The sequence below is a fragment of the Carcharhinus amblyrhynchos genome, chromosome 5 (assembly GCF_965287045.1).
Source record: "Carcharhinus amblyrhynchos chromosome 5, sCarAmb.v2.hapA, whole genome shotgun sequence".
Taxonomy (NCBI): Eukaryota; Metazoa; Chordata; class Chondrichthyes; order Carcharhiniformes; family Carcharhinidae; genus Carcharhinus; species Carcharhinus amblyrhynchos.
The window spans coordinates 6,675,529-6,693,615 of NC_137328.1; the positions used below are offsets into that span (position 1 = coordinate 6,675,529).

An 18,087-nucleotide genomic window follows, 5' to 3' on the forward strand; every position below is an offset into this window, starting at 1 on the left:
TACCTGTTCGGGTACACTGAGGGGGAATTTAGCACGGCCAATGCATCTAACCAGCGCATCTTTTTTGAACCGAGGGAGGAAACTGGAGCACTCGGAGGAAACCCACGCAGACACCGGGAGAACATGCAGACTCCGCACAGACTGATCCAAGCCGGGAATCGTACGCAGGTCCCTGGTGCTGTGAGGCAGCAGTGCTAACCACTATGCCACCTTTCCATTAATACCCCTAACCTACACTGCTTAGACAATTTAGCACAGCCAATCTTGGACGTCTTTGGAGTGTGGAAGGAAACCGGGGCACCCGGAGGAAACCCACACTCACGGGGAGAAGATATAAACTCCAGACAGTGACCCTAGGCCGGATTGAACCTGGGTCCCCAGTGCTGTGAGGCAGCAGTGCTAATCACTGTGCCATCTTTCCACTAATGAAGTAATTATCCATCACCTACTAGAGAGAGGAATGGTTACATAGCTCGAGGGGCTGCACACTGTGCCAAACAGGGAGTAAAGAATGGGGACAGGCCTCCATGAACTACCACAGCCGGCGCAGGGATTGAACCCACACCCTTGATGTCAATATGCGCCATGGACAAGCCAACTGAGCCAACCCACCACCCTCTTTCTGAGCACAGTTATTAAACATTCAGGATGGCCTGGTTCTGACTGATCAAATGCCTTATCCGTATTGATCTCTCCTCATGAGGGAAAGTTATACGAAAATGCATTAATTAGTATAGTATGGCACAGAGCAGGCCATTCAGCCTGACTGGTCTGTGCTGGTGTTTATGCTGCCTTCATCTCACCATCAGTTTCGCCTTTGATTCCTTTGCATCTGCACTTTTCACTTCAACACATGCTCGCAAGGTTTCACATTCTGAACACTTGCTAGTTGAAGAAATTTCTCCGAAATTCCCTATTAGGTTAGGATGCATTGACTCGAACAGGTGCTGGACTGTGGCGACTAGGGGAATTTAATAGTAACTTCATTACAGTGTTAATATAAGCCTCACTTGTGACTAATAAATAAACATTAAAGTTTTACTTTATTAGATTTATCACCGTCTATCTTATCCCAATGCCCAATCTTCTGTACCTTGCCGATCAGACTCTATCATAATTTTATTTTACCTTTATTATCTTGCATCCTCACACTACTTCCTTCCAGGGAAAAGAGTCCAAGCCTAAGCAGATATTTCTTATAGTTATAACCTCCCAGTCCTGGTATTACCCTTGTAAATCCATTTCCAATCTGTTAGACAGGACTTTATATTGATACGTATATGTATTATTGCTGGAAAAAGAGATGTGCTGCAGAAGTTTTTCATCTTGCACTCATCAGGACAAATGCAGGAATGCCAAGTTTCAACCATTCACAATTTATACTACGGGAGAACAGGGTGCTGATTGGTCGGCAAGTCAATTCTGATTGGTTGAGGCATTGCCATGAGGAACTAAAGGCACCCCAATCTCTGGAGTAGTTCAAAGAAGATGCAAGGCTTGGACATTTTCCTCTTGTTTGCAGACAACGGGTCCGTGTGTATGAATGTATGTTGCTTCGAGCAAGCATAAATAAGCCACACTATGAGCTCAACTAATTCCCTGAAAATAGTTGTTAGTGTAGCTATTAGCACAGTCAGGATTGTTCAGATTGGGATTCAGGATGGCCAACCAATCAATACCATTCTCTCCTATATCCATTTGAAATTTGGCATTCTTGCCTTCGTCCTGGTGAGTGCAAGATGAAAAGCTTCAGCAACCCTTTTTCAGAGATGGACTGTTTATATCTATTAAATTGCATAGGCAAATGGATGGAGGCCATTTGGCCCATTTACTCCATGCCAGTTTTTAAGGTCCTACTCCTACCTTCTTCATCTTATCCTATCAGTGTGACCTTTTTAGTTTTAATAGCCATGGAATATATTTGTTATTTTTATGTTAATGTTAAGAATGAAAAATTGCATGTTGGCGAAGAAATTCACCAGAACTCTACTATAGAAACATAAGAGATGGGAGCAGGAGGAGGCCATTTGGCCCATCGAGCCTGCTCTGCCATTCATTACGATCATGGCTGATTGTCCAACTCAATAGCCTGATCCTGCTTTCTCCCCATAACCTTTGATCCCATTCGCCCCAAGTGCTATATCCAACCGCCTCTTGAATACATTCAACGTTTTGGCATCAATTAGTTTCTGTGGTAATGAATTCCACAGGCTCACCACTCTTTGGGTGATGAAATATCTCATGTCCATTCTAAACGGTCTACCGTGAATCCTCAGAATGAGCCCTGGTCTGGACACACCTACCACGTGTGTCCAGAAGCAGGAGCATCCACTGCCAAAGCGCTCACCGTGGAATCGGAGTGGGCGAGGGGCGGACAACGGAAATCTCTGCTGACCTCCGGCAGGAATTTCTGGTCTTGCGTGAGCGAGACTGCAAAATCCGGTCCCTTAATGGCAGGTAGCGTGAGCAACATAGCGACTGAACAATTTTAGACATTCCTGGTTCTCGCTTTTGCTTAGCATCAAGCAGGGCTGCCATGGGGAAGATAAGAGGGACACTTAACATTTGGTAGCAAACCCAGGAAAATTCTGTCCCTTGATTTTCCCAAATTGTGCCAAAGTTCTGCACCTCCCACAGCCTGTCCCGATGAATAATGTAGCACCAGGCTAACATAGGCAAAGCTGAAAAATGGACAAAAGTTCAAAGAATTCGTCAACACATTTCCATCCAAAACCATGGAGCTTTTTTTATTTTTTTGTAAAAAAACACAAAGAAAACATCAAAGGGAATTGGAAATAAAATGTTATCAATTTATGCAGAGCTAGTCGATTATGCTTTGACTGTTAAGATAATGTTATTTGCACCACAATGTTTACGTACAGAACACATCTGCAAAAGCAGTCCTTAGTCTTGGAAAGGTTCAATTAAGTCTTTCACGCTTTCAAAGGAAGCCATTACGTGAAGTGTTAATGCAATTCTTTTTAATTGTTAATAGTTTACCTCCCAGAATATCTTTCGTAGTTTTAGAATTAGGATGTAGTGCTGGTCGCAAAAGATATTTTGCAAATAGAGTCTCGCACGTTACATTACAGAATTACAAAGAAAGACAAATTAGCGTGTTGATTGGTGAAGATCCTCGGATCTGTTCCCACTCCATTTCGCTATGTTTCGGGAAATGCGTCCATTTGTGAATGGAGACTTCCCATTTATATACGGGAAGAGGGGGGGAAGGAGAGAAACAGGAAGAGGAGGAACTTCCCAGTCATGGGTAGGCCACAATTCAATTCTTAATTTGACAATTCTCAAAATAAAAATTGGAATACTTTCATAGAATCCCTACAGCGGGGAAGGAGGCTATTCGGCCCATTGAGCCTGCACTGACCCTGCAAAAGAGATCCCGCACAGGCTTAACACCCACCCTTACCCTGCACTTACAGCATGGCCAACCCATCCATCTAACCTACACATCTTTGGATGCTAAAGGGGCAATTTAGCATGGCCAATTCACCGAATCTGCACATCTTTGGACACTAATGGGCAATTTAACATTGTCAATCCACCTAACCTGCACATCTTTGGACTGAGAGGGGAAACCAGAGCACCAGGAGGAAGCCCACGCAGACACGGGGAGAATGTGCAAACTCCGCACAGACAGTGACCCGAAGCCGGAATTGAACCCGGCTCCCTGGCGCTGAGAAGCAGCAGTGCTAACCACTGTGCCGCTCTGCTTAGCACCTCCTAAAAATGACTGAGTTTCCACAGTTTAATGACTATCCCAAACTGTGCGAGCTTTGCACTCTACGCCCTCTCTCTCTCCCTCTCTCTCTCAGTCCACTTCCATTCCCAGCCTGGACCAGATCTCCCCCTTTTGCTTTACAGATGTCCCACAGGCGGACGAGACTAGATTGAGCTGTAACAACATAAAAAGATCTGGCTAATTCATATGCATGAATGAAAAAGCGTTCTAAATTAAAGGGAAAGTGTTATAACACAATACATAGATCAATACTGAAATGTCCAGTTGCATTTACTAATACAAATTTAAAAGGTTAGTTATGTAAAACACATACTGGCACTAGGTACTGCTACAAAGACAATACATAATGACCTGCTTACATTAAAATAGTTATATTATGTAGTGGTGAATAGTTTCTGTAGTGTGTACTATCAGGACTAGTATTGTACTCTAGTGATGCACAGCGCTACCTCCAACTCCTTGTGCACTAACTTGCAGAATGATTACATAGTTTTGTGACAAAGCAGTATTACCCGGAGATCAAACTGAATATGAAACCTGGTATAATTTAGAGAAACTACACCTCGCGACAATCTGGGCGCCGTAACTCATGTCTCTTTGAAGAGGCGAGAAAGAGCGCCGTACCTGGTTAAAATCAACAATAAGAATACTCGTATAAATTGTACCTAATTCATGAAATGTACAAAACAATTTACTACATAGCAAAGGCTTGGAAAAGGGATACAGGTCAAAATCTCCAGTCCTGGTGCATCATTTAATGAGACTTGCAGAGATAACTGTCTGCCAATGCATGTTACAGACTGTAGTAATGGTCCAGCAATGTATGGGGACATTGCAGGAACTTAAGTCACCCAAATTAAGGCACCTTTAGGTTAATCAAAGACAAAACTCAGGCAAAATTGCATTCACCAGAGATGAGATTATTAAACCGACCTTTTAAGGCAACCTTTCCAACCCCCTCATCCCGGCAATTTGTATAAAAATTGCAGCACAGCAGCCGGGATAGTTTCCCATTCTGATCAAACGTTCCATTCTTGAGTGCAACGTAACCAAGCGCTGGTATACATGTCCATCGCAGATAGTGGAGTTGGTTCATGGTGCTGCTGCAAGGAATGCATTCCAAAGAACTATTGTATTCCCGTGCCATTATCATGCACCTTCTGTTTTTATTTCCTAGAAAATCCTTTTAGTCATTAGGAATGTGCTTGAGATTCCAGTAGGCAATTCTCCAACTTAATCAGGCACCTTGGCAGAGAAATGTATCGACCGCGGAACTTGGTTATTTGGAAGTAGAACTCAAAATGAGAGGTTACTCCCACAAATGTAACACCGTCAAATATTTGGTAACACAGATTTTGGCACCAACAATGCCTGGTGCAGACTGGCACGACCTCATCATGGCAAACCTTAATCTGTTCAAAGATCCTGACGCAGCATCTCCCAGGTCCAGATTTCACAGGGAGGCACGGGGAAACCAAACAACAGGTCAACACAACATCATCCTGTTGAAGCACACCCGCCAGACCCTATTCAATAAACAGTTCACCTTTTGGGTTTTCTTTTTTGCTGACAGATTTATGCATTTTTTTTTTAGAAAAGACTTTCCATTTGCTCCAGTCACAGCCGTGACCTGCAACGCGGTAATCAGTGCGATGGAGAGAAAGTGTTAGCAACGCAGGAAGTGATGAACTATATACTCAGGGAGGTCCCAGCTGCAACTGAAACTCAGAACACTTCACAAAACGCAACTCTCCCCTGCTGACACCGAACAGTCACCTGGACGTACTGTTTGCTCTGATGGGCCGTCCTTTTAAAGTTATAAAGTTTATTTATTGGACACAAGTAGGCTTACACCCACGTTGCAATGAAGTTACCGTGAAAAATCCCCTGGATAAAACACCGGAAGCAAAATCAACTGGATTGGTACTGTTATTTTTGAGTTAAAAAGTTGGGGGGGGGGGGGCGCGGTGGTGTTAAAGAAAGCACACATTCTGAGATATTCTAATGAATGGCACAGAGTGTGTGTGCACCCCAATGGGCAAAGAACTGCCAACAGTCTCTTTAGAGAGATACAATAAAAGCTCATCTTAATGACCATAATATTTTGTTTTTCAGTGTACTAACATGAAGCATTAAAAGGTCGAATTTGCCTGCTCAGCAAAATCCATCTCAAGCTTGCCGATGGGGGTGGGGAAGTGAATAAAATAGGTTTATTATACTTTTAATAAGCTATAATTTCTACAGTTTAGCAGGTAATACAACATAAGTACTTAAGACTTCAAAACGGGTGTTACGGTGTCTCACACTAGGTCCGACTAAAGCGGAAATACTTGTCAACAGAGTCTCGTATTAGTTTGTCAATAGGCCCCTGGTGCTTATTTAACATTTAGTCTTCAGTGTTTGATTCACGCGTCCACAGCTGGTTCACATCTGGCCGCCTCCTCGAACCCGGCAGCCGCGAACCCTTCCTCCGGGCCCCCCACCCCCCCCCCAACCCCCACCCCGGTTCTACACCATCGAATGGTCGTTGTGGATGCCGCTCAGGATGGTGTGGTTGAGGGAGGAGGCCGAGCGGTCAGAGCCCTCGGCTGCGGCGTTGCTGCCCTCGTTGCCCTGGCAGCACAGGATCTGCTTGAAGGTGGCGCTCATCTCCTTGTCACGGTAGGAGTAAATGATGGGGTTCATGGCGGAGTTGAACTCGGCCAGGAGCAGGAAAAACTTCTCGTAGGTGAGGACTTTGCAGGTGGGGCAGAACACGTCCAGCAACAGCAGCACCAGGCCGGGGGTCCAGCAGATGATGAAGGCCCCTAAACAGAGTGAACAACAGAACAAAGAAATTTAGAATGACGTGGAGATGTCGGCGTTGGACTGGGTTTGGGCGCAGGAAGGAGCCTGGGCTTGCAAAATCCTACTTACTGTCCTGGTTTGAGACAATTCACACCTCTTTAACCTGCAATTACCCCTCTCTGTACCTGTAAAGATTACCTGTATCCCAACCATTATCTCGCAATCTGTGTCTAAATACGCCGTGTTTGTAAAACCTACCTCTCCGCTCGCCTGACGAAGAACCAGCACTCTATCCGAAAGCTCGTGCTACCAAATGAAGCTGTTGGGCTTTAATTTGGGCTTGTGAGACTCCTTAATTCACAGTGCTAGGCCATTCAGCCCAACTGGTCCATGCCAGTGATTACGCACCACACAAACTGCACCCCACCACCCCCCCAACTTTCACCCGATCAGCATGTTTTAATCCGGTTCCAGCACTCAGTCTTGGCAAAGGGAGTCGAGTGCAGGGCAGACATTTCGTTACACGTCCAGGAAACGTGACAAACTCCAGACTAGCTTTCCCAGGACCACAATTTCTCCGCCTTACCAAATGTGCGGGGAAAAGGCAAGGGAATGGCCAGCGCGGTCACGATGGACCGAATGGCCTCCTCCTTCACCGTCACTAGGATGGGTCACTGCCTGGGTGGAGTTTGCGCATTCTCCCCGTGTCTGCGTGGGTTTTTCCTCCGGGTGCCTCAGTTTCCGCCCGCAGTCCAAACAGTTAGGTTGATTGGCCGTGCTAAATTGCCCCTTAGTGTCATGGGGACTAGTGGGGTAAATAGACGGGACCGTGGGGATAGGGTCTGAGTGGGATTGTTGTCGGCGCAAAAACATATAGGAGCAGCAGGAGGCCACTCAGCCCCTTCAGTTTGCTGCCCCTTTCCACAAGAGCATTGCTGCTGTTTACATCAGCTCCACTTTGGTTGCCTGTGCCAACTAGAAGCAACCCCTTAATTCACCCAAACTATATCCTATACTCGCTCTTTAGTCGGCATGTATACATCTAATCTGGTGCATTCAAGTCAGAATCTATGCCCACAGCTCATACTCAGAACCATGAAAAGGTTATAGCACTGAAAGAGGCCATCCAGCCCACCTCACCAGCTGATAAAAAACTAATTCTAATCCCACCTTCCAGTTCGTAACTGTTGATTCACTCGAGATGAAAGAGAAACATATCAAAACTGTGGACCCTTAAAGCTTAGAATCCAAAAATTAAACAGTTGGATAAACCATACATACAACAGTTAAATCAGCAAAGCATTAATGCATTGAAGCATTTCACTGAAAATTCATTATATTAAAAATGTAGTGGATATAAATGGCTAATTTCACTGTACTAAATCAGATCGCTCTATTGGCAATGGCCCACGCATTGCAGTACAGCGAGGCACAATCAAACTCAAGCTGGAAAACTTGGCAAAGACCCCCCGACCCCCCCACGCACCATTAACATCTTCTGGCATCCAAGTCCCAGCTGGGGACTGTGCTGTACACACACAACAGCCTGACACGCACACTCTGTACACACACAACAGCCTGACACGCACACTCTGTACACACACAACAGCCTGACACGCACACTCTGTACACACACAACAGCCTGACACGCACACTCTGTACACACACAACAGCCTGACACGCACACTCTGTACACACACAACAGCCTGACACGCACACTCTGTACACACACAACAGCCTGACACGCACACTCTGTACACACACAACAGCCTGACACGCACACTCTGTACACACACAACAGCCTGACACGCACACTCTGTACACACACAACAGCCTGACACGCACACTCTGTACACACACAACAGCCTGACACGCACACTCTGTACACACACAACAGCCTGACACGCACACTCTGTACACACACAACAGCCTGACACGCACACTCTGTACACACACAACAGCCTGACACGCACACTCTGTACACACACAACAGCCTGACACGCACACTCTGTACACACACAACAGCCTGACACGCACACTCTGTACACACACAACAGCCTGACACGCACACTCTGTACACACCCACTCTGTACACACACAACAGCCTGACACGCACACTCTGTACACACACAACAGCCTGACACGCACACTCTGTACACACACAACAGCCTGACACGCACACTCTGTACACACCCACTCTGTACACACACAACAGCCTGACACGCACACTCTGTACACACACAACAGCCTGACACGCACACTCTGTACACACACAACAGCCTGACACGCACACTCTGTACACACACAACAGCCTGACACGCACACTCTGTACACACACAACAGCCTGACACGCACACTCTGTACACACACAACAGCCTGACACGCACACTCTGTACACACACAACAGCCTGACACGCACACTCTGTACACACACAACAGCCTGACACGCACACTCTGTACACACACAACAGCCTGACACGCACACTCTGTACACACACAACAGCCTGACACGCACACTCTGTACACACACAACAGCCTGACACGCACACTCTGTACACACACAACAGCCTGACACACCCACTCTGTACACACACAACAGCCTGACACGCACACTCTGTACACACACAACAGCCTGACACGCACACTCTGTACACACACAACAGCCTGACACGCACACTCTGTACACACACAACAGCCTGACACGCACACTCTGTACACACACAACAGCCTGACACGCACACTCTGTACACACACAACAGCCTGACACGCACACTCTGTACACACACAACAGCCTGACACGCACACTCTGTACACACCCAACAGCCTGACACGCACACTCTGTACACACCCAACAGCCTGACACGCACACTCTGTACACACACAACAGCCTGACACGCACACTCTGTACACACACAACAGCCTGACACGCACACTCTGTACACACACAACAGCCTGACACGCACACTCTGTACACACCCAACAGCCTGACACGCACACTCTGTACACACACAACAGCCTGACACGCACACTCTGTACACACACAACAGCCTGACACGCACACTCTGTACACACCCAACAGCCTGACACGCACACTCTGTACACACCCAACAGCCTGACGCGCACACTCTGTACACACCCAACAGCCTGACACGCACACTCTGTACACACCCAACAGCCTGACACGCACACTCTGTACACACGCAACAGCCTGACACGCACACTCTGTACACACGCAACAGCCTGACACGCACACTCTGTACACACACAACAGCCTGACACGCACACTCTGTACACACACAACAGCCTGACACACACGCTCTGTACACACACAACAGCCTGACACACACACTCTGTACACACACAACAGCCTGACACGCACACTCTGTACACACCCACTCTGTACACACCCAACAGCCTGACACGCACACTCTGTACACACCCAACAGCCTGACACGCACACTCTGTACACACCCAACAGCCTGACACGCACACTCTGTGCACACGCAACAGCCTGACACACCCACTCTGTACACACGCAACAGCCTGACATGCACACTCTGTGCACACGCAACAGCCTGACACACACACTCTGTACACACACAACAGCCTGACACACACACTCTGTACACACGCAACAGCCTGACACGCACACTCTGCACACCCGCAACAGCCTGACACGCACACTCTGTGCACACGCAACAGCCTGACACACACACTCTGTACACACACAACAGCCTGACACACACACTCTGTACACACGCAACAGCCTGACACGCACACTCTGTACACACACAACAGCCTGACACGCACACTCTGTGCACACGCAACAACCTGACACACACACTCTGTACACACACAACAGCCTGACACACACACTCTGCACACCCGCAACAGCCTGACACGCACACTCTGTACACACGCAACAGCCTGACACGCACACTCTGTACACACCCACTCTGTACACACCCAACAGCCTGACACGCACACTCTGCACACACGCAACAGCCTGACACGCACACTCTGTATACACACGCAACAGCCTGACACACACACTCTGTACACAGGCAACAGCCTGACACGCACACGGTTCAATTCCCAGCTTGGGTGACAGTCTGTGCGGACTCTGCACATTCTCCCCATGTCTGCGTGGATTTCCTCCGGTGCTCCGGTTTCCTCCCACAGTCGGAAAGACGTGCTGGTTAGGTACTTTGGCCGTGCTAAATTCTCCCTCAGTGTACCCAAACAGGAGCCAGATTGTGGCAACTAGGGGATTTTCACAGTGACTTCACTGCAATGTTAATGTAAGCCTACTCGTGACACTAACAAATAAACTTTAAACTGAAAAGAACAGTACGTGCTGTAGGCACACCCACAGTGCTGTTAGCAAGGGAGTTCCAGGATTTTGGCAGTGTTTAATGTAAATCTACTTGTGACACTAATAAATAAACTCTGTACACAGGCAACAGCCTGACCCAATCGCCCATGGCTGACTCTTTACTGGATGATATACACAATCATATATGTCATCCAGTGACGAGCTCAGAACGGAACGTGGGTGGGGAAGTTTAATGTCCAAGTTTGACTTCATTATTCCTCCAGTTGACGTGGATAAACCCAGCCTCTGCACCAGCATCAAGAGATGAGAGAATTTCACACGGGTGTTTCTGCACTGAGCCACTTGGTGCAGACACGTCTATCTACAATAACCCTGTCGGGAATGATAATGCCCTTATAAGCACTACCTCATTTCCTTAATGAGAAGGTGGTTTCGTGCCCACCCCCACCCCCTGTGCTCAATTATTCAGCGTTTGATTCCGTGCGTCCGTTTACTATTGGCGCTCACTGTGTTTGGTGAAGTCCAGGGGTGTGGCCTCAGGAAAAGGTGAACAGAAAGCTCGACGCGTGGAACAGGCATTTTAAGGCAGTGCCAATCAAACTTGCTACAAGTATAGGCACTAGAGTTGCCACTGTACAGAGTTGAGATATAAAATAGAATCATAGAACCTTACAGTGCAGAAAGAGGCCCTTCGTCTCATCGGGTCTGCACCGAACACAGTCCCACCCAGGCCCTACCTCCATATCCCTACATTAATCCCTCTAACCTACGCATCCCTGGACACTAAGGGGCAATCTCTTAGCATGGCCAATCAACCTAACCCACACATCTTTTGGACTGTGGGAGGAAACCGGAGCACCCGGAGGAAACCCACGCAGACATGGGGAGAATGTGCAAACTCCACACAGACAGTGACCTGAGCTGGGAATCGAACCCAGGACCCTGGAGCTATGAAGCAGCAGTGCTAACCACCGTGCTGCCGTGTATACAACAGTGTCACGCAGCAAGACATTCACATCAATGTCAGGTGAATGATCCGACTGCCCGTCTGTTGGCACAAGTCAGAAGTTAAAGGTATAAGTTAAAGTTTATTTATTAGTGTTGCAAGTAGGCATACGTTAACACTGCAATGAAGTTACTGTGAAAATCCCCTAGTCGCCACACTCTGGTGCCTGTTTGGGTACACTGAGGGAGAATTTAGCACGGCCAATGCACCCTAACCTTTCGGACTGTAACATCTGTAAGCAGGCAGTGTAATTAAGGACCCCACGCACCCCGGACATTCTCTCTTCCACCTTCTTCCTTTGGGAAAAAGATACAAAAATCTGAGGTCACGTATCGACCGACTCAAGAACAGCTTCTTCCCTGCTGCTGTCAGACTTCTGAATGGACCTACCTCACATTAAGTTGATCTTTCTCTACACCCTCGCTGTGACTGTAACACTACACTCTGCACTCTCTCCTTTCCTTCTCTATGAACGGTATGCTTTGTCTGTATAGTGCGCAAGAAACAATACTTTTCACTGTATCCCAATACGTGTGACAATAATAAATCAACTTAAATAATATCTCAACAAAGAATCTGAGTTTGTGGCACACACTCCTGAGCTAAGATGTAAATGTTTAAATCTAAACTCTGCGCTCTGCAGTTAGCACTGCAGTTAATACATTTCAAAACCGGCCCAAACTCACTTTGCAAAGAGAAAATTCCACAAGGAAAATGAAACATTTAATCTGATCTGTGGCCTCGGAGTTGTTTCCACTGCCAACTAATCAACAATTTCAGCTTGTGTTACAGGAACTCCGGCAAACTGAAACAATATGCAACGCTCTCAGTTCTGAGGATTAAGTTCTTGCAAAATCGAGGGGGAAACATGATTGAAGTTTGAAAAGAGAACTAACCACTGAAAACATTCTCCGACCCAAACGTTCCGTCGTTTGTTTTAATCTTGCCGCCTCTTCCCAGGAGAAGGAAGGCACAGAGAGGGTGGATAGGAAGGAACTTTGCCCCTTAGCAGAGGGATCAGTAACCAGGGGGCATTGATTTAAGTTAAGGGGCAAAAAATTTATAGGAGCGTGAGAATCCCTACAGTGCAGGAGGTGGCCATTCAAGTCTGCACCTACAACAATCCCACTATCCCTGTAACCCCCACACCTGCTGACACCCCTGAGACTAAGGGGTCAATTTAGCATGGCCAACCCACCTAACCCGCACATCTTTGGACTTTGCACGGGGAGAACGCACAGACGGTGACCCAAGCCGGGAATTGAACCTGGGTCCCTGGAGTGGTGAGGCAGCAGCGTTAACCGCTGTGCCACCCTGCTGCGCTATCAAACGGCAATAGAAAGAGGAGTGAGGTGGAGTGACAGAGATGAGAGTAGGCAGCCTTACACTGATGTCGTAGCTCTGAGGTCTGGACTCACCCCGAGGTGTAACGTGACCCCGAGATTGTGAAGAGTCTGGCTCAGCCAAAGCCAGTGAGAGGCATGGAATAGGGAGCGGGAATAGGCCCCGGCCCCTCGCCTCCTGACAGCAGGACATTTTAATTCACCCTGTACTGGATGTCAGAGGAACAGTCTGATAATAGAGAGACACAGCGGAGGAGCTGGAGTTGAGGGTGGAGCTGAACGTTGGCAGAATACGGGTGAAAACTAACACTGGGCACTTACCGGCTGTTCACACTCCCATTGCAGCCCAGTCAAACCTCCATTCACTGCAACGGGATGGGAAAATCCCACCAGCGAGAATGGCCATAACACTCGTAGCATCCCTACATTGCAGAAGGAGGCCATTTGGCCCATCGAGTCTGCACCAACCACATCCCCAGCTGGGCCCCATCCCCGTAACCCCACATATTTACCCTACTAATCTCCTTAATCTACACACCCCAGGACACTAAGGGACAATTTAGCACGGCCAATCCACCTGTACCGCACATCTTGCAGACTGTGGGAGGAAACCGGAGCACCCGGCGGAAACCCACGCAGACACGGGGAGAATGTGCAGACTCCGCACAGACAGTGACCCAAGCCGGGAATCGAACCCGGGTCCCTGGAGCTGTGAGGCAGCAGTGCTAACCATTGTACGCCCCCAGCATATTTTCAGATCATGCCATCGAGGGCAGCCAGAAGCCAAGGATGGCACAGTGGTTAGCATTACTGCCTCAGAGCGCCAGGGACCCGGGTTCAATTCTGGCCTCGGGTCACTGTGCAGAGTGTGTACATTCTCCCCATGTCTGCATGGGTTTGCTCCGGGTGCTCCAGTTTCCTCCCACAGTCCAAAGATGTGTGTGTTAGGTTGATTGGCCATGATAAACTGACCCTAGTGTTAGGGGGAATTAGCAGAGTAAATATGTGGGTTATGGGAATAGGGCCTGGGTGGGATTGTGGACAGTGCAGACTCGATGGGCCGAATGGCCTCCTTCTGTACAGTAGGGATTCTACGATATTCTATGATTCTAAGGATAGATTCTTGAGGCACACCAGAAGCGATGGCGCAGGAAGAGAAAGCTCAGCAAGTGGCTCTCTGGACTAGGAGCAGATAAGAATGGAACCGGGGTGGGTGCGTCCCACTCAACTGGACGGCAGTGCACAGGCATCGACGGAGGAGGACGGGGTTAACCAAGACAAAGGCCACAGACAGGCCAAGAAACACGAGGAGGAATAATTTACCTTTGTCGTAGGGCAAAGCAGTTGCGAGTTTGATAAGAATTGTTTTGGGGGAGGGGCCTGAAACCTAATTGGAGAGATTCAGGCATGGAGTTTGAGGAAAGGTGGATATTGGGATGGTCATGCAGCGTCCCACCCCCCCACGTCTACACGCATTGCAAAACTGGCTACAGAGAGACAGAGCTGTAGCGAAATACGTGGCTTTGAAATCACTGCGGACCAAAAAGAGACTAAATGTTTTCCCTGATAATCATCAACGTGAGTGAGAGGATGTCAGGAGCCCAGCAGCACATTTTTGCACGGCCCCAGTGTGTCTTCCGTTCTGTAAAATGGACTACGAGCAGAGGATCAAGAGAAGCAGAGTGTGTCGGATAAACTGAAACCCTTCCCACAGGAGGGAAGGCCCAGCGTTACTGCGACGTTGCTGCAACTCAAAACCATTAACCCACCTGGCAGGAGGCGCCTGCGGAACGGGGCAATTTACGCTGCAGTGGAAAGGAGGTTAGTTGGCCGACTCTAATTGGCCAAATTGTTGCCATGGAGAACCATAGAGGAATCATAGAATCCCTACAGTGCAGGAGAAGGCCATGCGGCCCATCGAGTCGGTACCGACCGCAATCCCACCCAGGCCCGATCTCCATAACCCTCACTGGTCCTGCTAACCCCCCCCCCCCGACACTAAGGGGCAACTTAGCACGGCCAATCAACCAAACCCACGCATCTTTCAGACTGTGGGAGGAAACCGGAGCACCCGGGGGAAACCCACGCAGACACGGGGAGAACGTGCAAACTCCACGCAGGCAAGTTCCCAGCTGGGATATAAAAAGATACAAGGTTTGGACATATTCCTTTAGTTTGCAGAGTACAGACTCCCCTAATATGAATGTATGTCACTTTGATATTATTATGAACGAGTTTGCGGGGTGTAGGTGTCGCTGGCTAGGGCAGCATCTATTGCCCACTCCTCAGCGCTCTTGAGGAGATACCGAGTGGCCTTCTTGAACCACTGCAGTTCACGGTCAGGTTGCAATCGGCTGCTCCACTATTGGCTGCTCCCTGGGCCCCAAGCTCCAGAATTCCCTTCCCAAATCTCTCCACCTCTTCCCCCTCACTTTCCTCTCTTGAGACGCTCCTTACAACTTCTTTCCAATTTTGACCGTGTTTTTGGGCAAATCTCCCTCCGTGCCTCTATTTCGTTCAATGACCAACCCTGTCAAATGACTTGGGGCCTGGTTCACACGCTACAGGCAACAACCAGGACAGACCAGAGGCAGCACAGGCCAAACTGTCTGCCCCCAAGGGTCTATGAATCACGGGGTGGGTTTGAGTACTTCAGTACTGGGCGTTCTTTATTGAGGGTGCGCTCATTCACAGTCTGGTCTAAGATTGCCCAATAGGGTCCCACACTGGGAGGAGCTAATTGCCCAGGGGTCGCCTGACCCGCACAATCTTAAAGGGACAGTCCGCACCCCAAACTCCAACATCGAACACACACACACACACACACACACACACACACACACACACACACACACACACACACACATCACAGCAGTGGGATCCCTAACCAGCTAATCTCATATCAGCTCTGGAGGAGGCTGCCCACTCCAGCAGGGATTGGCCGTCTACGGGAAGTAGTTACTGCACATCAGAGAATATCGTGACCGTGTGAGAACAGGCCATATTCTAGAGGGTTCACAAGATACAGAATTAGGCCATTCAACCCATCGAGTCTGCTCTGCCATTCTATCACAGTTGACAAGGTTTCCGACCCCATTCTCCTGCCTTTTCCCCATAACCTTTGATCCCCTTACCAACCAGAACCTATCTATCACTGTTTCAAACGCACTTGACCTCCTCTGTGGCAATGAGTTCCACAGATTCACCACCCTCTGGCTCAAGAGATTCCCCCTCATCTCCATTCTAAAGTCTCATCCCTTTACTGTGGGGCTGCACTCTTGGGTCCTCGTCTCTCCTGCCAATGGAAACAGCTTCCCCATGTCCACTCTATCCAGGCCCACGAAGGTCATATCCTTCCCGTCACAATCGGCAAGTTATTCGGAGCGACAAATGAAGAGTTCAGTAACCCCAACTCTCGAGAACCTGTGTGAAATAAATAAGCCAACCTCAACAAACAAGGTTGCGGGAGACAATTCACGACAGGAATCCCCTCAGCATGGAGTCAACTGGGCAACAGAACAAATCCAGGGGAGACAACGGCCTAGCAGTATTATTCTAGAAACTCAGCTAATGATCTGGGGATCTGGGTTCGAATCCCACCAGGGCAGATACTGGAATTTAAACTCATTAAGAAGAAAAATCTACTCATGACACATAAAACCATTGTCGGGCAAACCCATCTGGTTCACGGACGTCCTTTCAGGAAGGAAATCTGCCCTCCTTACCCGGTGACTCCAGGCCCACAGCAATGTGGTTGACTCTCAGCTGCCCTCCAAGGGGCAACTAGGGATGGGCAATAAATGTTGGCCCAGCCAGCGACGGCCATGTCCCACGAGCGAATCTAAAAAAAATACCGACAGGGTGACGAACAAAGAGCATCACACGTCCTTCATTGGGAATACCTCAAAATACCTAGACAAGCAATGAAGTCCTTCCAAAATCGCTGATGTGTGTAGGATGGCACAATCTATATGGAAGAGTTACAATGTGAGAGGCTGATTCTTCAACCTGCCAGAGAATTGATAAGATATGCTTTGGACTAAAATTCCAACTTGCATACTGCGCAATCCTGGAATTCCGAAGTGTTCAGTGGTCCGCTCCAAGATATTCCGAGCAGGCATGTGTTTGCAGAGATCTCCTGTGCACACTCCCACCTGCCTGGATCCACACCCAGGGTTCACAAGCTCAATACATCATGGCAATTTGTCATTGGGAGATTTTCGTTCACCAGAGGAATTAAGCGAAACGGTGCTAAATTAGCTGGATACAGAACAGGTCTTAGTGAATGGCAGAACAGACTCAAGGGGCTGAATGGCCTCTTCCTGTTCCCATGTTCAAGCTCATTTTGAGTACATCGGTATTACAGAACTTGAATATTGGTGAAAAGAGGAAAGAGATGTGCTGTTGAAGTTTTTCCCCTCGTACTCATCAGGACAAATCCAACAACGTCAATTTCAAACAATCACAATTCAGATTATGTTTGAAATTTGGTATTCTTGCACTTGTCCTGATGAGTACAAGTCAAAAAACTTCAGCAGCTCATCTCCCGTTTCAGGGAGATTCATTGCAACTTTCTCAGGATTCCAGATGTAGATTTGGCACTGGAAGCTCTCCATACAGGAGAAGATGGAATGCCAGCCAAAGTTAAAGAGTTGGCCAATGAAGTAGTAATGTTAGAATGTAGGGATAAAATTCTGGAAAGTCTTCAGAGCTGCAAAAATACCTCCAGCGATTAGCCGACTCCTCCAAGGATGCAGAGGATTAGTCAGCACACCCACAAACATCCACTCCCTCCACCACCGACGCTCAGTAGCAGCAGTGTGTACTAGCTACAAGATGCACTGCAGCAATTCACCAG

At 48.2% G+C, this 18,087-nt stretch overlaps 1 protein-coding gene across 3 annotated transcripts in view; it reads right to left on the reverse strand.

Moving 5' to 3' along the window:
- Positions 1 to 2,739: 2,739 nt before the first annotated feature.
- The window catches only part of lpar1 (lysophosphatidic acid receptor 1), a 104,039-nt gene continuing 88,691 nt past the window's right edge, over positions 2,740 to 18,087 (reverse strand). For 2 of the 3 annotated variants that reach the window (XM_080188417.1, XM_080188418.1), the window contains exon 4: positions 2,740 to 6,564. In XM_080188417.1, coding sequence (XP_080044543.1) covers positions 6,266 to 6,564 — 299 coding nt within the window. In that variant the 3' untranslated portion in view covers positions 2,740 to 6,265. The remainder of the gene's footprint in view (positions 6,565 to 18,087) is intronic. The other variant, XR_013886658.1, reaches the window with a different exon arrangement.